Source organism: Lepidochelys kempii, chromosome 3 (genome assembly GCF_965140285.1).
Source record: "Lepidochelys kempii isolate rLepKem1 chromosome 3, rLepKem1.hap1, whole genome shotgun sequence".
Classification (NCBI taxonomy): domain Eukaryota; kingdom Metazoa; phylum Chordata; order Testudines; family Cheloniidae; genus Lepidochelys; species Lepidochelys kempii.
Genome location: NC_136382.1, coordinates 136,772,636 through 136,794,371, shown reverse-complemented (window position 1 = coordinate 136,794,371; position 21,736 = coordinate 136,772,636). Strand labels below are relative to the sequence as shown.

At 42.8% G+C, this 21,736-nt stretch overlaps 1 protein-coding gene across 1 annotated transcript in view; it reads right to left on the bottom strand.

The window, feature by feature from the left end:
- RYR2 (ryanodine receptor 2) overlaps positions 1-21,736 on the bottom strand; it is a 719,385-nt gene that overhangs the window by 490,842 nt on the left and 206,807 nt on the right. The window contains exon 3 of the mRNA XM_073338199.2: positions 21,177-21,281. Coding sequence (XP_073194300.1) covers positions 21,177-21,281 — 105 coding nt within the window. The remainder of the gene's footprint in view (positions 1-21,176; positions 21,282-21,736) is intronic.

The following is a 21,736-nucleotide window of genomic DNA, read 5'->3' as shown; positions in this document are numbered from 1 at the left end:
AAACCCCATATACCTGCATGAAACAGGTTTGAATGCCACTTTTTTCCCTCTGCACCCAGCTATGTATCACTGTCCTGTCCACCCATATTAGTGTTCCTTGTGAAAGCATATGGGGGCACTTGCAGTGTTAGATGACAGTTCATATTTGTTTGTTTATTGCTGGCCTGATACCACTTGAAGAAGGGGGCTGAGGTAATGCCTGCCTGTCCTCAGCTGCCCATGAAGGGCCTACATCATGAAGAGTCCACTCTTTAAGGTAAAGCTCTCCCCTGCTTAGATATGCAAAAACCCTGACCAGGGAAAACAGCCATATTTATGTTGGGTAGCAATACCAGTTACATTTGGACTAGTGCAGAGGCCCATTATTGCTCTTTCTAATGTTGGCAACATCTGTGCTATATCATGTGCCCTCTCCCCATGGTGTGCAGGGAAATGAAGCGCAGCTGAGCACCGCAGTTCGAGGTGTGGTAGCTGATCCAGGCTACAGGGAGATCTTCCATCTGGTGTGCTGCCCTTCTGGCTTTACTCCCCTCATGGAGAAAGGAAGGAGCTCCTTGGCCCAGAGCCAGCATCTTTCCAATCCCACCCACTTCCTTTCCTTCCCAAGGGAAGAAAGCCAAGGCAACCCCACCCAGACTGGGCTATGAGGGAAAACTTTGCCCACCGAACCAGCTGAGCTCCCCAGCAAGACACTCAATTAGTCAGGGGGAAGCAGGATATGCAGACCCTTGCTTTTGCTTCTGTCTTTCTTTCCTCGGCCCAGCTCACCCCTCGACAGGGCATCAGCCTCTTCAAACACTTCACAACAGGAAGCAGAACTGAGAAGACAATCTCCCCACAGATTTGAATCAGACCGACACCAAATTTGTTAGTCTAAGATTTGAACAGAATTTCTCTGAGAAAAGTTCTGCAGCAGGAAGGGCTGGCTGAACTTCAAGCTGTTGTGATGGCATTAAAAACTGGAGGGAACTTCATGAGGTGGGCCTTTCCCCTGCTGCTAATGACTGAAAGGTCTGGTTCTGTCCCCCAGGCTGAAGTACCCATGGTAACAGAACTGTGGACATTACCACAAGGAAGAATGGAGAGCAGATATAAATCCAACCTACTCCTATCCTCCACTGTTTTCAGCGGAACACAGCAACTTTGGCAACTGGGTACTGCACACTGCAAATTAAGTCTTCATATTCATTATTTTGCGGGGGGGGGAGGGTGTTATTAAAAGAAAATAGAGGGGAAAGTCTATTCCTCTCACTGCTCAACCAACCCCTCAGAAGTCTCCTCTACAAAATCATTCTTGCTAAGACAATTATGAAGAGATGCAAAAGAGCAGACTTCTACACAGTGAAAGTGACAAAGTACATTTCAGACAAAACATCCAGGTCTTTACGTGAAAAAGAGCATACAGGCATAGCCATTATTTAAAGTTTAGAGAGCTAGACAAACACAGCACTGAGCTGCTATACTGGGATTTGATCACATAGATTGTTACCATTAGTGGGAGTAATGAGGCTAAATCCTGGCATACGGCACTAAACATGTGCCCTTTAGACTTGATTACGAAATGAGTGGCTTTAAAAAAAACAAAACAAAACAGAACACATTTGTGAAAAAAAGATGGATTTAAATTTAAATCATAGACAGTCACCAAAGCAAGCAGGCTATTTGTGGTGGCCCAAGTAGAGTTGGGCAGAGATCTGGGGTAACAGATCTAACCTCCTTCCCCTTGCTGCAGTAGCAGGACTGTCACATCCCTAAGACATGACCCCCTAAAGTCTGGGGTGGAGACAAGGGTTAGCAGACAGATCTGAAATATTCATAAAATTATCAGCTATACTTGGACTCCTTCCCAAACCAATCATTTTCCTCCATTCTAAGACTGTCAAGGCTGAATCCCCACTCTGTCATTTTGAGTGTAGAAGGTGGGGGGGCCTGCAAGGATGTTAAAAATTAATACTTGTCAATCCAGGCTTGTATTAAACTCCCAAGGTTACAGCTTTTCTCTGAACTTGGCTTGGTAAATGCTGCCACCACCCAAATGCCCAAAAAAAAAAAACCCTGAACCCAGGAAGAAGCACTTGGGAATTCCTCCCTGTGGGGCACCCTCAAGCCCTTTCACACCCCCATCCAGGGAAGAGCTGAGAAAAAAAACAAAGGAAATTAGCTGCTGCTAGCAGCTAATCAAACAACATGCACAAACCTCCTAGGACACCAAAAATCCCATCCTGTTCTTAAAGATAAATTTTATTAAAAACAAAAAGGAAGAAAATACATCTGGAACTTAGTCTTTTGCAAGATTTTAAAAGAGCGATTCCAAAAATTAAGCACCCAAAATAGCTTTCTTGGTGGTTAGCTTAAAGGTTACAAGCAAATAAAAGAATCTGAGGTTAGCACAGAGGAGTCCGCAAGCCTTAAAAAATAAACAGAAATAAACCTAATCATGTCTTCCTAAACATTCCTAATTTACTTATATATTTGGGTTGTTAAAATTAGTTCTCGATATGATCTGATGGTTTTCATATCTGGTTCAAACTTTAAACAGTGTTCCTGCTGCCCGTCTCTTCAGCCGAGAGAGAACAACAGACAAAGGGAAAGTTTCGTTCCCGATTTTAAAAAGTTCTAGCCTTCCCATTGGCTCTTTTGGTCAGGTGCCCACTTTTTTTTTTCTTTACCTGGGGGACTTTTTAATCTTTTACAGGTAAAGCAAGTAGAGAACAGCTACCAAGAGGGATTTTTCAGCTAACTGGCTGGGTGTCCATCAAAGGGAGCTACCCCCCACCCACCCCTGCCACACACACACTTCATTTATCACAAAGGCATAGAAAGTCATTTAACTGTGTTTCGCTGCATACAGGGAGTTCACATAGGCTTTCCTCACATCTTTGCACCCCTCCCCAAACAGACACAGAGGAATCCAACTGACTCGACTTCCTACTGAGCCTTAAGTGACCGAGGAAGTGGGTCAGATTTTGCCCTTTGTACACAGGCTACCCTGAAAATAAAATCAGATAATAGTTTCCTGTTCAGTGGTGTGAAAAACAAGTCTTAAACAGGACAACCAGGAGAAGTGATTAATTAGCCATGACTGGATGATTAGCTAGGAGTTAATAGGCTCATAATACAATTAGGTTGGGACACAGTTTTAAATGAGCGGTGGCCATATACAGCATTTGCCTGAAAAAACTAAATGATCTAGGAGTTGGAGTGAAATCTGTGAAATTAAAATTTCAGTCCTCTCCCATGGTAGGAAAATGGGTTATATTTCATATGCATGTCCATGTACACTGTGGGCAATCTGACTCTGACATTCTGTTAATAAGACCTGACATGGATTAAAGAACGTGCAAGAAGAGTCTGCCAATATTACTCTCAATATCAAAAAGGGTGAAGATATGCTCACACATTACAATTAGGACACCGTATTAAAAGTTACTACATGAGTTTATTCTATGGTTGGTTAGCTTCTCATATAGTCCAGAGACTATAGTTTAATGCCCTGCTTTCAGAGCTCTGATACACAATATCTTTTGGGCATGAAAAAAGATGACAATTTGATTAGCATAGTTTACTACAAAATCATCATGCTTTTTATAGAACAAAACAATGGCATCCTGGAGACTGGAAACTGTTGCTATCGGGGGGGAAAATTCTGATCTTGGATCCAGAGAGCAGACCCTGACTCTGCTATTCTACTCAGCTCTATGTTAAGAACTGTTATCAATAACAGTTACCATGTATCAATATCCAAGAGCTATCAATTCCACTTGAGAGGTGGAGGCGGAGGGGGGGGAGGGGAATGTTACAAAAGGTATAACCAAAAATAATGGGATGAAATTAGGAAAGCAAAATTTAAACGAAACAAGGGAAACTTAGTTTCTCACTTGTCATACAGACAGAACGATTGTGTTTGATACAAAAGGAATTCAAAGTTACATTGTTCACCACTGAACTCTGAAGTCAGTGGTTGTGTCCAATATAAACAGGTTCAGGTCATCCAATGACAGTAAGCAGAACCTTTTACAGTTAGAAAGGTGTGACTAACTGGTAGCACACTTTGATTTATTTGTTTAAGACTGAAAACCACTGGTCTATGTCTATGCAGTCACCTCTGGCAGTGGACAGCAGCAGCTGATTATCTCTACCTAGCAACACAAAATAAGAGTTTAGAATATGAACTGAATACCGTATCCAGCTGAAATTTAAGGAGAAATTTAGATGCGTGGTTTTGATCTGCCTCAGTTGGAATTTAGTAGAATGTTCCATGAAAAGTTCCACAAATGGCCAGGTCTATCTGTGCAAGTCTCAGCCAAAATGTAGCACACCTCTCGCAGCACAAAGACACTGAAGCAGCTTAGGCAGAAATGTTTAAAAAGAGAAAAAGATGCCCAGTTGGTGGCTAATGTGTCAATCTTGTTCATATGGGGAAGTCAAACAAAACGTTCTAAGGTTCTTTGGACACAAGCACAATACAAATTGCATGTATTTGTCCTAGTCAGTTTGATTTCCATACTATGTTCACCATTCTAGTGTCTGCATGGACATGTATTTTGGTTCAACAGGTCCTTTCATCCATTTAAGAAAGAGGATTTCATCCACGGTTAGTTCAAATTTTATTTGCATCACCAGTTAATTACATGCAAAAATCCTGCTTAAAAGAACATTATTAAGGTTGCAAAATTAAGCTCTCAGAAGTTAGGAACTGCCAGATTAAAGTTTTCCCCCTTGTGCATGTGCATTACAATACATTCTAATTACAGAATCATGTAGTATTTTTTCTCTGCTGACAAGAGTAATGATGAGACTCAAGAGATCTTGGGTTCTAGGCTTTAAAAGAAAGTGGGTTCTAGTGAGCACAAATGCTTCTGCCTATTTACCCCATTTCTTCCCAGTCCCATTCTCCTCACCTAGCCAGTCCTAGTCTCCACTCCTCAGGCTTTTCATCCCAGTTCCAGTCTCCTTTCCAAGTCACTCAGTCCTCCCACCCCCCGTACTCCTCATCTGATCTGTCTGTCTCTCCCCACCTTGCCTCTAGTCTCCCACCTTGCCACATTCCCTGTCCCCTTTAGTTCCCAATTTCAGACTCCTTCCTGAGGTTCCTCATCCAAGCACGGTCTCTCTCCCTCCACCATTTTCTTGTCCCAGTTTCTTTGCCGAGCCAGTTCCAGTTTTATCCCACATCCCACCTCCTCATTAGATCGGTCTCCCCTCTCTCCTGACCTCCTACCCCATCCCATTGATCCTCAATCCCAGGCTACCTACCCAGCCAGTCCTAGTTTCAATCCCAACTCCTCATCCAATCTCAGTCTACCCCATTTGCCTCATCAGTCCCACACTTGTCCAGCCTCTCCCCCTGCTTGCCAGTACCAGACTCAGTCCCCACTCCCTCCTACCAGACTCAGGTCCTAGTTTTACTCCCCTCAGGCTGTTTATCCTAATCAACTGCCCTTGCAGATCAAGGTCTTGACTGTAAGAGCATCCCAATGACAGAGGACAGAGGGGTGCTCAACAGACACACTCCGTGCAAGCTCATATACTGGCTGGGAGCATCGGCAGACAGACAACTACAGCCACAGAGCATTTTAAGGCACTCAGGGTTCCAGAGCAATAGGTAACCACCTCTCACTGGTTTAGGTTGACCCCCAAAATATACCAGTCCTCTATCCTTTGAAATCAGGAAGCTTCTTCCTCCACATTACCCAACCCAGCAGGGGTGACACAGACAGCATAGGAGAGACAGTTTCCCTGCTCTCAGTTCCTGTGTCCGACTTTGGCTTGGCCCACAGCAGTCCAGAGCTACAACTGCAAGGAAAGTCCTGCTCAGCCCTGCACTGGGGGATGTTCAGTGAGGACAGAATCACCAGGGAAAATAGCTGCTAAAAGAAGTTGCTACTGATCATTTGCATACTACAATTTTTCAAAAGCTTACAACGTAGTGAAACTTGGGCAGATTTTTAATGGGATGGAAAAAGTCACAGCCTTGACACAATGGCCATCCCCCTGGCCAAATGGCAAGCTTCTGCTCCAAAGCAGAAGAGTACTTGTTATTTTCAAATAAAAGGTTATCCAAATTCTTTAACATGAACAAAACATTGTGTTCTTCCCTAGCCTCATTCTCAGGAACAGCAGAACCGTTCTGACTAATGATTTTCCAAACAAGTTCTGCCTGTGACACATACAAGGCTTGGATAAATGCTTTGGATAAAAATTATAAGCAACTGAAAAAATGGTCATATTACTGAAGGTGACAGGCAACCTTAACGCTTAACCTTAACCCTCAAGGGACAGTTAGTCAGGCAGCTCTTTCATGATAGCTCCTCTGTTGTCAGTATATCAAATCATAAGACCAATTCAGAGATGAGTCTAAGGGAGTCTTGGTCGGATCCATCAGTGTGTATGTTACACCGTTTTAGCCTCCCTTATACCTCATCCATTTACTAAAGTGTAACTTACTCTCCCTTACCATATCCCTTCTGAATTTGTCCAGTGAGACAGTGTACAGGAGTCTAAATTGGTTTAATTCAGTCCAATGGTCCAGAGGAAGGAAGTAGCAAGAAAAGCCTCTAAGAGGAGGTGTATAATTTTGTGGGCTGAAATAGGCTACCCCCATTCTGAACCTATGACATATCCTGGCTCCTCACAAGTAAATTACCTGCCTTTAGACTCTTTTATATCTAACTTACACCATCTTACATATCACCTCTCAATTTGACTTAAACTGGAGAAATCTAATAAACCAGGAAGAAACCAGTACTACTTAAATTGATGGAACCGTAAAATCTGTTCTGAATTGGGAGGCAAAAGGGCTGAAAGTTCAACTCATAAAAACCCACTTTTACAGCTAGGAGAGTTGGTCATGAATCAAAAATCTAAAACTGCTTTAAATATGGCAAAAAGACATAAGATAAGGCATTTGGGAAATTGTTCCTATTGCATAAAGCACTGGTTAATGTTTGTAATCTCCAAATCCTCAGGAGGTTTGCATCCCATGTTAACAAAGGGTTTAGAGGTTTTAGATTTAAATACGAAACCATTTCAAAGTGGTTTGTGGCAAATTTAAAAAAAGACACATTACACAGAAGATCCGTTGCTAGAAAGAGAACCCTAATGCTTTCCTAAGTGCTCCAGTATATGACAACAGACATTTCTTCTGCCTTATTGAGAAAGAGATATTATATCAACTGGAAAGTGATTATTTTTAGATTGTGAATGCTGCTCCCCCTTCCCTTCTGAAGAGTCTAGGTGACAGAGTGCAACTTTACCTATTGTACAAAAGAGTCTTTTGTTAGAGGATAATTTTTATAAAGAAGATTTGGTTTAAATCTAACAACATGTGTGAAAAGTCACTGGGGTTTCAGACAACAGTGGTAAACAGGGGGCCTGACAGGCACAGAGTGTTTCTTGTGTGTACATTTCCCCACACAAAGTCCACAATATGGTGTGTGCTGTGCACTGTGGTATGGATGGCAAGGAGCAGGGGTTTGAGCTACAGACAAGTGTGCACGCACACACACAAACCCCTGCACAGACACACATACATATACCTTGTCTACACTGGTGGTGGCAGCACATAGGGTATATACAGCTACATGCCGCAATGAAAAGCAGGCTGTAGATACCTGGGACAGGGAAAGGTTCTGGCAGGGGAGAGCTGGCAGAACCTTTCCCCACTTCCTTCCCCCTGCCAGAGCCTTTTCTCCACAGCTGGAGCCTTTCCTTCCAGTGGGGAGGCACCAGGATGCTAAACTGCTAAAAACAGCAATGTACACATGGGGAACACTAGTTGGATGTATAGAGAGCAGTGCAGGGTATAAAGCCTAAGGTTCTAGCATGTCTATACTCTACTCACCTATGCAATGTCACTCCATATACACTGCTATTTATACCCATGCTAGTTAGATGTGTAGTGTCTGTATGCTACACGTTGCCCAAAGCGTAGATGGTAACTTAACTGCCAAAATAAAAATCCCAAACAAAACCATTCCTTCCACTTCCCACCACCAGTTTTTCCTTTTACGTATGCACATCTAGGCTGTATTCTCCCCCTCCCTGTTGCTCCTGGATGCACCAACTTGGTGTTGATTACTGGAGCCACCGGCAGGGGTTGGGCCCAGACCTCCTCTAGAGACACCTGGGGCACAATGCTGTAGGTGCAGGCAGCCGGTGAGTTCCCCACCTTCCCAGGGGCAGTGGGGCCCAGGCTTCAGCCCTGGGGTGGAGAGGAGGCAGGCTCTGGCTACAGGGCTTTGGGCTCCAGCCCCAGGCTCTGGCCGCACAGCAGCAGTCCCCAGACTCTGGCCACACAGCTTTGGGCTCCATCCCGGAGTCCCATCCTCTGGCCATGAGGCTTTGGGTTGTGGCAGCAGGGATTCAGGCTCTAGTCCCCTACTGCTTCCCCAGGCCTCCATCCAGGACTTAATTTGTCCCCAGGGTTGCCAGGGCTGAGTAAGTCTGCTGTGAAAAGTGATACGTGTATGTTTGTTGATAGCACTTTACATAATAGATTTATTAGCTAGCAATAAATAAATTACAATGATTTGGGCATGTATACATGCATACTTATTTGGTTTTCCTAAAGCTAATTAAGCATTTTAGGAAAAAAGTGTGTGAGCGGCCACCAGCAAGAGTTGGTGGCCGTATTCTGAGGCCACCAAAAAATTTGTGCCGAGAACGCAGTTTAGACTCATCACATTAAGTGCTGAATATGAAATACACCCCTAATAATAATAGAAATTAAAAGATCAGCAGCTCATTAAGTTTATTTTCTGAACTTTGTTTTTTTTTTAAGGCCTGAACTTGCAAGATGGTGATTTCAATGGGAGTCAGAGCATTCAAGACCTTGCAAGATTGGGCCCTTTTGAGTAAAGCAGACAAACTTACTCAGCAATATGAAATATTGCTAGGATTTAGCAAGCAACAAAAATAGATCTGGGCAACCAACAGCGTTTTCGACTTAGACACCTCATGCACTTGTGGGAGGTTGGCAGACAGATTACTCCCTTGTCTCCTCACAACATCCTCTTGCATGGTTATGGTAGCACCACCTTTTTTCCTGTCCATTTTCTCCCTCTCGTCCTGTTCTGTCCTTTTTTGTTTATTTAACTTCCTTTACAAAAAGAATTGCTCTTTATCTGGCTTCCTTTTTCTCTTGTAATGCCCTTTCTCTGTTCCCCCACAGTATACTGTGGAAAGTGGTAGCCGTCATGAGGTTGGGCCCCATTTGAACTCAGCTCAGCTGGAAGAACAGAAAGCATAGGTCAGCATGCTGTTGCCTGAGCCTCTAAGGGCTGGTCAACAGAACAAAGTTAATTTGACCTAATGACATTGCTGAGGGCTGTGAAAAACATCATGCCCTGTGCAACATAGATAAGCTAACCTAACCTAAGCCGCAGTGTAGAATTCTTCTGTCAACCTAGCTAAAGCCTCTCAGAGAGGTGAATTTACTACACCAGTGGAAGAACCCACTGATGCATTTCTAGTGTAGAAGTACCCTAGCTCTCAACATATGAGCTGCTCCTACGATTGGCTGCCTTAAGTGGCCGCAGTGGGAGAATAATGAGATCATGGGCACCTTTCAAGGGGCTGTGTCACTTTACCTGCAGCTGTGGTAGCATGTTTGCAAAGGGAAGCAAAGTGGCACTTGGGCCAGGAAGCTATCCTCCTCCTTTCTCCTCTTTCCCTCCAGCTGGTTTCCAGGTGCTGCCCTCTCTGTGCTCACACCACCAGATTTGGAAACAGTGCTCCAACAGAACACTTTGTGCACTGCTGTGAATCAAAAAGCAGTGATGGGCAAACTAAAAAACTTGGTTCTGATAAGGACCTAAAAGAAACCAAAATAATTTAGGGACAGTATCCAGACTTTTCTAGCCTCTAAAAAGCTTCAGTTTGGAGTTTTGGGAGAAGGTTGAGGTTCAATCTTATTTCAGCCTGACTGATTTGTCCATCCTTACAAATAAATTGATCTATTAACATAACACTGTGGGTTTTAGGCTCCCTGCAATCAGATCTGTGCGAGTGGGCCCAAGCACAACCCCACTGACTTGAATGAGGCTCTGCACAAGCATAATGGTCTGTCCACAAAAATCCAATTCCAGGACAAAGGTCTTAAATCAGGAGAAAGTCCATACTGGCTGCTGAAGCACAGAAATGGGAGACAGGAAAGCTGGGTTCTATTCATGACTCTGCCAAAGTTTTTGTGGCCTTGGACATGTTTCTTAACCCATCTGTCCCTCACTTTCCTCATTTATAAAAGACAGAGATAACACCAAGAAAGGTGCTACAGAAATACAGAGTACTATGTACAGGGGAGGATTAATTTTCCTCACTAGAATACAGTATCTCCACCATTTGAAAGGTGTGTGAATTGCCAGACTGAGCCTCTAGGGGGCCCTACCAAAAGACTACAACTACAAGGGCTACAAGAGCCTGGCATTTGTGGACAGAGGGATGAGGACAGAAGGGATCTAGAAATGCTTTCTGAGGCCAACAGTGAAGTTTCTCCATGGGGTGATCTGGACAAGCAGTCCATTGACCCAATGACAGGACTTTACTGCCCCCCAGCCCAAGGACAGCCTGACTTAGAGAGACAACAGATTTAGTTTCAGTTTTGAGTTTGGAAGCTGAGAGTGACACCACAGCTCAGTGAGTCATTACTGAACTCCCACTCACCACAAAGGGAGTTCTTGCACTGCCATGAGATCTAGCTGCACAGATTGGGCAGTTCCCACGATGCAGCGACCAGCATCCCCAGAGAAAGATCTGACCTGGCACTGGCTACTGTGAGCCAGCCGAGACCCACACAGGACTCCAGATCAGGGAGCCAGCAAGCCTGGTAGGGGTTAGGAGAGGACCCTGCCCCACCCCAAGGTGAAGATAAAGCAAGAGAGCTATTTTCATACTTTTGCTGGAGCTTTTGTTAATGTATTTTATTTATCCCTTGTGTACTGGGCTTTACGCTCCTTGCCAGCTAGTTGTATTGATTTTCTCAAGGGACAACACCCTCTGCATGGCACTGTGAGGAGTCATCTTAGATAGAGGCATTAGGAGCCAAAAAAGAACACAGGATCCAACCCATGAGAGGAGAAGGGAGAAGCTGCTCCTAATATTGGTGATACCAAGCTTCCAGGAGAGAGAAGGGCAGAGTCTTAAACCGCGCCTCGGGGAGAGCTACATTTGTTATTCCCATTATACACTCAGGGAATACCTGTTTTCTAAGAATAAAAACTTTTTAACTGTACCCACTGTTGGTAGTAACATCAAAGGAAATTTTGTATCAACATCAGCACAGAGGAAAATTCTTACCACTAAGCCTATAGTGGGACTGCTATTATTTCAGGCACTCTAAAGGCCAGATTTTGCAGGGTCCTAAAATATCCACCACATCCTACCATTCAATGATTCTAAGATGATTGTTTCGGGTTTTCTTATCAGAATCATTTTTAAAGGTTTGCATATAGATTTTAAACCCTTCTCCCTTCTTTAATGCCCCTCCAAAAAATATACCCTTCCACACACACTTTTAAAGGGTTGCCAACCCTCCAGGATTGCACTGGAGTCTCCAGGAATTAAAGATTGCCATGTGATGAAGCTTCCAGGGATACATCCAACCAAAACTGGCAACCCTATCTCTCTCTCCACACACACATATTTAGCCAATTAAATTAAAAAAAGAATTAGAAAGTCATTCTGGTTGTGAAGATTAAAAATATTATCCTTCATCCTTCCCTACTTCCTACCTACCCTTAGATATGGAATAGGGAAGTGTCAAGAGTAGAATAATAAAGCATTTAAACAATAGAGCATCCACTCCTGTCTTGCAGGGTTTTGTGTTTATTCTTTTATTGGGTCAAATGAAAAAAAGTGGATAGCTCTCTAGTATTTCCCAAACAAAATAAAAAAAATTGATTATTAAAGAATAGCCACACATCAAAGGATGTTATCTGACCACACAAACAGTTGTTAAGTAGAGTAGAACATATGTTCTCATTGGTCCTGTCATTTCATTTAAGATATTGTAGATTTAATCAAAGGTGAAGCTAGTGTGGCTTCAAATTTCATGTTGCAAGTGGAAGCTGCAGATCTGCTGTTTATATTACAAGTTTGCGTGTGCGATTGCAGCATGTCTTCCATCCTTAGGCTTTTAATAACACTTCAGAGCTGCTCAGTGACAACCGCCTGGAAACCTCACAGGTCTTTCAGATACTCTGTCAGACCCTAACAAGCTGTGCAGGGATGGACTTCATCCCTTCCCAGATTCTCCTCCCTTCTGTTCACCATACCAGACCCTTTCTCACACACATAACTATACACACAGCAGACTCAGGTGCAGCTGAGACAGCAACTGGCTGTATTCCAAGAATACCACACAGCACCTAACGGATGAGGTCCCAGGCAGCTGTTGCGTTGAGCGGATGCTGGCTGGCACGCGCAGAGTTCTTATATAACTGGTGTGGCATCCTCCAGTGGGCCACAACCAATAGGGGGTAAGCTATACTAATTCAATTACAAGTTCTGGACAAACTGCATAAGTTCCTTGCACAAGGTTAGTGTGAAGTAATACTTTGTAAAGCTAACAGCCAATAGCTGCAGGTATCACAAAATTATAGCAAGTGTGCATATTATAACTGATCTGTTTATATTTTAACTGCATATTTACTTATATTATTGTCAAACATTTTCCCCTAAGCTTATAAATATTTGGTTCTTATATTCTCAAAAATAAATATTTAGCTATCTGCTAAGTTCTCTTCTTCTTTCTTGTCACTTCCCTGTTCAGGATCGGCAACTTTTATAGCCTTCTTCCAAAACTCATGATCATATGCCAGGCTGTCATGCAGATTGTTCTCTCCAAGATCTGCCAATATTTAGTCCACATACTGAGCTTTTGGTCTCGCTGTTGGGCAACTCCATCCACAATCATTGCAAGAGCAATCCTAGCAATATAACTCTCTGATCTCTGCTGGACATGCCTATACCAACATAGCCTAGGCTCCCTCCCCCCTCCCCCCAAAGCTTGTCTTTAGTTGGAGTGACCTGCCTTAAGTCCCTCACAAGCTCTTTTTGTTTCCCATCATGGAGTGTCCTTAATGTCCTTTTAATGTATTTTTATGTATTATAGGAATTATATGCCCAATTCCTACACTAAAAATGCATTAAAAACATTAAAGTTGTAAAATCAAACTGTCAAAAGTTAGGAAATGCCAGAATTAAAGCTGCCTATACAACCTTAATTTGACTCACTAATGCATATGCATTATGGTACTTCTTAAATTACATGAGCATACACTATATTTTCCACAGGCCTCTTCCACATTCAGTGCACAAGATGGATAGTGCTCACTTAGTGAGCAAGCTACTCAATATTTTGTTTTCTCCCCATTGTTTAATGTATGACTCCATGTCTTATTTACTTTAACTATTCAAACCCCTGCTCCGAAGACATGAATTTCCTCATGGACTTTTCTATGGTGCTCATTACTATAGTATCAGAGTGATTCAAAATATTAATGAAATTTATTTTTACAACACCATTGTACAACAAGGGGCTTGTAGTCTCCCAGCTGTACAAATGGGGAACTGAGGCCCCAAAGCCCAAATTCACACAGATACTTAGGTGTCCAAAGAGTCATTGAGCCAGAGAGAGAAAGCCTCTCTGCCAAACTACAACTGACGAGCCGTATGCGGCTCTTTTACAGTTAAAGTTTGACTCACAGAGCCCCTCACACACTCCCCCCCTCCCCCCCCGCCCATTCTCCACCTACCAGACTGGAGGGAAGGAGCATAGGTGCCGACTCCATGGGTGCTCCAGAAAAAAATTAGCAGGTGCTTAGCACTCATCAGCAACCAAGCTCCCCCACCACCCACAGCACCTCCCGCCCACAGCCATGCTGATCAACTCCTCCCCCTCCCTCCCAGTGCCTCCTGCATGTTGCGTAACACCTGTTCAGCAGCATGCACAAGATGCTGAGAGGGAGGGAGACGAGCAGGGACGAGGCATGCTCAGGGGAGCAGGCAGGGCAGGGGCAGAAAGAGGCAAGGTAGGGGGAGATTGGAACATGGGTCCCCCACATCCCAGACGAGTGCACAAACCACTGCACCCCACATTTACGTGCCTGTCTCCGGTGAGAAGGGCAGAACTTAGGACAAACCCCATTGGTCAGCATCTCCCATTCGCTGGTGTAAGTGGCCTTCTGCTAATGTGCTGGCTTTTGTTGATCGTCTTCTAAGGCATCTTCCCCCCGCCCCACCCCCTCATTGTAGGGAGCCTAGGTGCTGAACTAGGCTTTGTGGATTGCAGTGTTGTTCCAGTGATTTTCCAGGTGCCTAAAGATTAAGTATTGCAATGCGTTGCATCACAGCATCTAAGTCCTTTTGTGTATCCAGGCCAGAGAGATTAAGGTCAAAGATTTCTTCTAATTTTGTGTGCCCAATTTCAGACACCAACAACCTGATTTTTCAGAGTACTCAGCATTATATAGCACTTTATATGTTCAAAGCACAGCTCCCACTGACTTCAGTAGCAGCTGTTAACTCAGCACCTCTACAAGTCTCCAGTCAGGCAAATGCAAGCTCTGGAGAGGAGCACTCTCTCATGGACACAGTCTCTTGCTCCTTCCACCCAAGTGTGATCCCATTCTGGCCTATCCCCCACAATATGTCGCTGTCCCAGTTCTGTCTTGTCCCAACCACTGGCTCCTTGGCCCAATCCCATTCTCCTCACCTAGCCAGTCTCAGTTTCCACTTCTCAGTTCTCTCATCCTGGTCCCAGTCTCACCCTTCCAGCTTCCCCTTCCCAGTCCCAGTCTCCCTGCCAGTCTCTTGTTCAGTCATTTTAGTTCACCCCCAATCTTCCAGCTCCTTGTCCTCAGTCTCCTTGCCCAGCTAATCCCAGTTTTTTATCCAATTTGTCTTTCTCTCCCTCCGCCCCACCCCAGTCTCCAGTCAACACTACTACTCACATTCTCTAGTCCCAATCTCCCTTGCAGAGCTCCTCACCCAATCTGTGTCTGCCCCACCCAGCTCCTTGTCCCATTCTCTTTGTCCAGTCAATCTCAGTTCTTTTCCCCACACCCTGGTTTCTCATCAAATCTCTCCTTCCTCCTAACCTTCCTCCCCCGCTACACTTGTTCTCAGTCCAAGTCTTCTTGGTGAGCCAGTCCCAGTCTCCTGCCTGGCTCCTAGTTTCCTTGCCAGCCAGTCTCAGACTCCCTCCATCCCAACTACCAGTTCCTGTTTCCCACTTCACACTCTCCTGCCAGACTCCAATGCCAGTTCCTGCTCTCCCCTTCACTCTGCAGACTTCCTGTCCCAATGTGCTCCCTTCACATCTCCCACAGGTCCAGCTTTTGTCCTCATTGCATTTGAATCAGGCAACTTCCTCCTCCATGTCGTCTGGACCCAGCACAAGGATCAGAGTAAAGGAGAGAGTTTCCCTGCTCTCAGATTCAGAACCAAGATATGGACCTGACCTGTTCATCATCAAGCCAAAGATGCAGTTGCAGGAAAAGCCCTGCTCAGTCCCAGGCAGTGAAAAGAAAGGCCACACCCACCAAGTTTCAAGTCCCTGTTCCAATACACAGGAGCGATAGAGCTTTTCAAATAAAAAGCCCACCCAATTTTTTTTATGTGGAAAACACATTTTTTTCTAGCCTTGTCAGAAATGGCTGAAATTTTCAAAAACAGAATTCAGCCTGAGGCAGATACCCATATGGAAAATTTCAACCTAAGAGGTAAAGTTTAGCAAAGTTATAAGCATCTGCAAACAGGGTCTTATAATGTGAAGTGTTGGGTAACCTTAATAGATGTTGGTACCTGCCCCTATTATAATAATCACATGTCCTCTTAATAGTGTCATTTTTACTCTATATAGTCCTCTCTGTGTAGAACTTTTTCCATGACTCTAATCATCCTTGTCAACCTAACCTACATTGGATTTCACCTGTCACAGTGTTCCCAACTGTGTAGGCTAGTTAGGGCCTTCTTCAGTTCTTCATAATCTTTTCTAGTCATGACAAACTCTGTGTCATCTGCAAATTTTGCTACATAACTTTTCATCTTTTTCTTTGGAACAATAATATTAACCATGTGTGTGTTAATGGTGCTAGTAGAAATCAATGGGGCTTCAGTTTCCCCATATGTAAAGGTGGGGAGAGGGGATCTACATCACACAGATGTGAAGATTTTATTCATTATAAGGAATTTTGAGATCTTTGTTTGAAACATGCTTTTTAAAGTATGATTCATTTTTTAAAGGATTTTTTTTTTTTTTGCTTTCACAAAAAGACACTGGCTACTGACAAATTTATTTGACAAGCAGCTAGTTTCATCTTTCATTCTACTACAATGTATTTATTATTTTAAAGAAAGATCAAATAAATATCTGATGAATAAACAGTGATACACAAAATTAAATTAACCTGGCAACAAACGATAATTTACCATAATTGAACATGAGCAGAAATACAGCCTTTATGCTAGCTAGAACAAAATCCTGCTTCTCTCGTGGCTGAATTAAGTTACATTTGTCCTTTGTGTTGTGTTCCCTGAAACAAACCCAATTATACCATGATACAAGTCATTTGCTCTCCTTTGTCCTATAATATTTCTTCTACTCCTCTGTATTTATGATTCACCTACATGAGGCTCGCTAAGCTAGTACCTTAGAGTTATATATTAAACGCCCCCCAAAACAAGTCTAACCAAAGTATACAAAATGTAACTGACGTACAACTTGCCAGTATCTTTTTATGTGAATGTGTGAGAGAGAAAGATCAGTATGTACTATACAGGTAATGTCTGTCCATCACAGATATTCATAAAAGTGATTCAGGCCAGGAGTATTTTCTTTGATAGTAACATTAGCTATGTCTGTCACAACGGTATGATGCATTCTCTTCTCACTTTGGCCTGCAAGGTGGAGCCCTGGCCCCGGTCATTTTTTCTTGTTTTTGTAAAACAGTAGTGTCTAGACTGAGGCACCAATCAGAATCCATTTTCTTAGGATACGTAGAGTGCAAATAGAATGGGAGAGTCCCTGCTCTGAGGCAGGCTTATTTCAACAGTTCTGGTATACCCACCCGCTGAACAGGACCTAGTTCTGACAACATGGGAAGGAGGGTAGGAGTGTGTGTGTGAGAGAGAGAGAGAGTGTGCGCGTGCATGCGTGCACGTCAGGGCATGAAAGTCTGTCATGGATTTGCTATTCTTATCAGAAAAAATTGAACAGAATTCTCCACAGCAGGATGTGGTCAGGTTTGGGTTTGCAAGTGACTTCTGAGTCAGATCAGCTGCATTGGTTGAGATCTGGCAGGTGCTGTAATCATGGAGAGGGAACAGGACAGGTCCCTGTATATTCTTTATGATGGGGCTAGTTGGCTTTGGGGTGGGTTTCCTCATGACCAGCACTCCTGCCTTATATTTCATTTTTTTGACTTTATTAGAGAATCACGGTTACTAGTGGAAATGTAGGAGGGCTTTTGGGGGCTGGGGTGCCATTTGTAGAGAACAAGTAGTGTACACACACACACAGACACACGTGTATATATTTATATATTTTGTACAAGATCATTGGCTAATGATGAGATAAATTAGAATGATGTTGCAAAATCTCTGTCATGATATATTAAGATGACCTTATACTAATACTCAGGAGTCCACACAGAATCTGCTTAGTATCTTCTGAATGAGACATAATGAGAGTGAACTTGAAGTACATTTAATAGACTGCCACATCTTCCCAGTCTTCATTCCACATAAATATTTGAGTTTCTCATTGTCTTCGATTATGTGGCTCTAGGGATATGTATGTTATAGTTTTAAACAAACAATAAAATTTTGTAGAATTTCATTTACTGTTTCCTGTCAAGTGGTCTTCATTGCTAAATTTCGTAGTGAAATTTTCAAGTAAAAAATACTTTGTGTTTTACTTATTTTTCCATTGTATACAGCTGTTATGCTTTAATAGTTGATATTATGCTATATGACAATGGCATAAGATTTTTTTCCCCCCCAGATATTAAGGAGACTGTATCTTAATGCACATGCAGATGGGAGCTAAATTAAGGTTGCACAGGCAAATTTAATTCTGGCATTTTCTAACTTTTGCCTGCTTTTCATTGCAACCTTAATAGTGTTACTTTAATGTATTTTTATGTGTAACTAAATATATAAATATGTATGGCTTAGAAAAGGCAGAATGAACTCCTTTTAACACTTTGGTTTTTGATGTTATTTTAAAAAAATAAAAAATAAAAAAGGAATACTGCTTACTGGAAATAAAGGCAAAGTGTTTTTTACAAAAATGACCACCATGAAAATATAATAAATAATCAACCTGTAGATTTCAAAGTCTCAAAATATTGGGGGCAAGAACTAAGCAGGATATTTAAAAGGGCTGTAAAGAATTGTCCCTATTATTCTTCATGGCTGAGCGTTTGAAGGAGGTACCCCGACTGTCAACAACCTTAACACATAGGAATCTGCTCCTAAAAGAGCTAGGTTATTTATGAACAGCAATATCTGATTTCAGCCTTACTTTGTGTAAATCCCACACACTGATCTCTGCCGAAGGTACACAATTCTCAATAAGGACGATGGACTTCTTACAATATCTGGACAAGCCTTACACCTGATCTGGAATTCTTTGCGCACTCAAATCTGCAGCTAAAGTCAATGGCATTTTTCATGTGTAAGGAATCCAGAATCAGGCCCTTTTTTTGAAGATGATGTATTGCTGATGTTTTTCTTACCTGTATCAGAAGTGGGGATACTGAAATGCTAACTACATTTCATAACCAACCGCAATACAACATGTGTCACCATAGCAAAGCCTTGCCTAATCCAGTCTCAGTCAGCCCCTTTCTCCTTTTTGGGGTCCCTAGTAATGGCACATAGACTTGTATTTCATTCAAGTACATTCCCTTCTTGAGGTTCTGGTTTATTAAAATAGATCAGTGTCATCTCAGATCAGGCTCATCTTTCCCAGACTCGACAGTCTTTCAGGCCCTTGCTGGGCTCAGCAGTTCCTTCCCAACACAACTGCCTGGTATTTCTTAAGCCGCCATTTTTGTGGGGATGCCCCCCATGGCAATCAGCTCCAACCAAGCCTTTCCAACTCACTGATATAGCGAATCCCTCCCCAGGTCCTCATTGACCCTGGATCTCCTGAACAAGCCTTCCCATTCTTTGTGAGTGTCTCTCAGATGCTCTGCCTAGGCACTCTGGGGAGTTGCCAGTAACCTTCCCTCTTCCCAGAAGACTTGAACTCTCATGGACTGTTCCTCGGCTTGCCTTCTGTTGCTCATCAGGCTGGATTCCTAATCTTTTGTTCTCAATGTACTTCTGGACTGAGAGATAAACTAATCACAAGTGCTCCTTCAAAAGGCCAGCTTGCCCTGTGACTGCAACTTACAACTAAAAAAATTATGGCTAGACAGAAAGTTTGCCAATAGAACAAAACATTGTAAAAATACGAAGATTAAGAGCAAAAGAAAAATGTTTAATACTGGACTTAAAAACAGTCCCTTCTAGTGTTCTGTTGTGGCCCTTCTGAAACCAGAATAGAGAAGCGAATCTTATTTTTTCCTCAGCGTGGTACAACATGCACATGCTCCCTTCCGCCATGTGCCGCAGCTCTGGATCCCTCTTGGATTCACCCCAATGGTGCTCCTGCTATTGTTGGCCCAGACCTATCCTTACTGGGGGCAGAATGAGAAGTCACAGGAACACAACAACTGAGTTCCTCAAATATTGTCAGGTTTCAGAGTAGCAGCCGTGTTAGTCTGTATCAGCAAAAAGAACAGGAGGACTTGTGGCACCTTAGAGACTTATGCTCAAATATTGTTGTGGACATATTGCCATCACTACAGTTCCATTGCAACATCGCTGGACGTCATTTGCAATTGCACAGTTTTGGGGGTTTTTTTCCGAGGGCGGGGGCAGTGTTGACAGCTCATGCTTTTTTGGTGGATGATTGCAGTACGTGCTTGCACTCCTGGTGTATGCTTTCTCCATGGATTTGCTTGCTATTAGTTGCAGTACTTGCAAATTCCAGAAAGAGCAATCCCAGCCTGTAAGTATGTAATTACGCGCAGATCTCAAACATACTACTCTGTGTACTGCTGTTGCAGTTAGTCCTCGGAACAAATGCTCAGAGACACCACATGCTCTGAAGCATGCATGGGAATGTTCCTGGATTTCATATCCCAACTATCATTTTTTAGGCTCAATGCCTGACATTTTCTGGGACTGACTACAGCATATTAGTTTGGAGCTTCCTTTCTCCCAGGCATTCTCAGAGCTTCCAGGGGGTCTGTTTTTCTCCTGCCAGCTATCTTGAGTGACAGATTTGCTATTAATCCCTTCCACTGTTTTGTCTCTGTATGTTACTCCCGTGCTACAGCCACTCTTCCCTTGCCACTCTTCCTCAATTGCAAGCAGCATTCAGGATACAGTCCATGCAAAGTATGTGTGCAATCCTAAATTATGTGACTGTAAGGTAAATGAACTATCCTGTATACACAAAATTAATCATACTATTATGATTTATTTGTAGACAGTTATTTGCTACTCAGAGTTGCTATTTCCTTCATCACTCATGAATACAAGGATGCCTAATTTCCGTATTCATCTAACACCTCTGATTAATATGACATCTTCAATTTTAAATCTGAACTAGTGGACATTTTTGCTCAAGCCACATAGAATAGTGTCATCTTTTTAAAAGAATTAAAAACATGCCTGATTCTGCATTTTAATATTACTGAGTATTTTGATTTGATACAGTGGTGTTTATATGCCACTAGGATGCTCTACAGGCACATAGCCCTGCATTTGGATAGGAGCCTTAATTCTTCTTAAGCCATGATTTAATTATGTGTCTAAACTATGATTATTTTGTTATAGTGATAGTAAGAATGCATTTTCCCTAAGCCACCCTTAATCATAATTTCGCAAATCCTACAGTCAGCTCACTAATTTAGGGCCTCATCTTAAGAGGTGCTGAACTCCCACAACTCATTGACTTCAATGGAAGTTGCAAGTGCTCAGCATTCCTCAGGATGAGGCCCTTACTGTACTGAAGAATGAGACTAAAACTACACAAAAAGGAAGTCATCGTGTTAGTACTGTGGAAGAAATGTTATATATCTCCAGTTGATCAAAAAAGTCTAGGTTGGATTACTTACCCCTTCTGCTTTCTCCTCAGTGTTAGCCAGCATTTCTTGAAGAGCTCGCACTGACAAGGATTGTTCCAGCACAAAAGTACAAATGGAGAGATCCGGTGGAACATTCTAATTGAAGAAAGAATACAAGATTACGTTAATGATGTGGTTGCCATCAGCCAAAGGTTGCTATAAAATCGCTTCCCAAAGCTTCCGTTGCACTCTTACTGTCTCATTGAATCTGAACGGATCTACTTCTAAAGCACGAACACAGAAAACAGAGCGATTATTACACAATTTCTAAAGAGGTGTGTATACACAGATCTATTTTATCTTAAAAGCGGTTTATATATTGTACAATATTCCAAACAGAGCTACACTGAAACATTAAGGTTGCAAAGTTAAACACTCAACAATCAGGAAACGACAAAGCCAAGGTTGCCTGTGCAACCCCTACTGAGTCAGTGTGTGTTATGTTCCTGATCCACAGAGGATATGGGTCTGTTACCAGCTCACGCTGTAGCGACTCATGCATTTAGAGCTAGAGGTCCTTGGTTCAATACTCAATATATCAGCCAAGATGG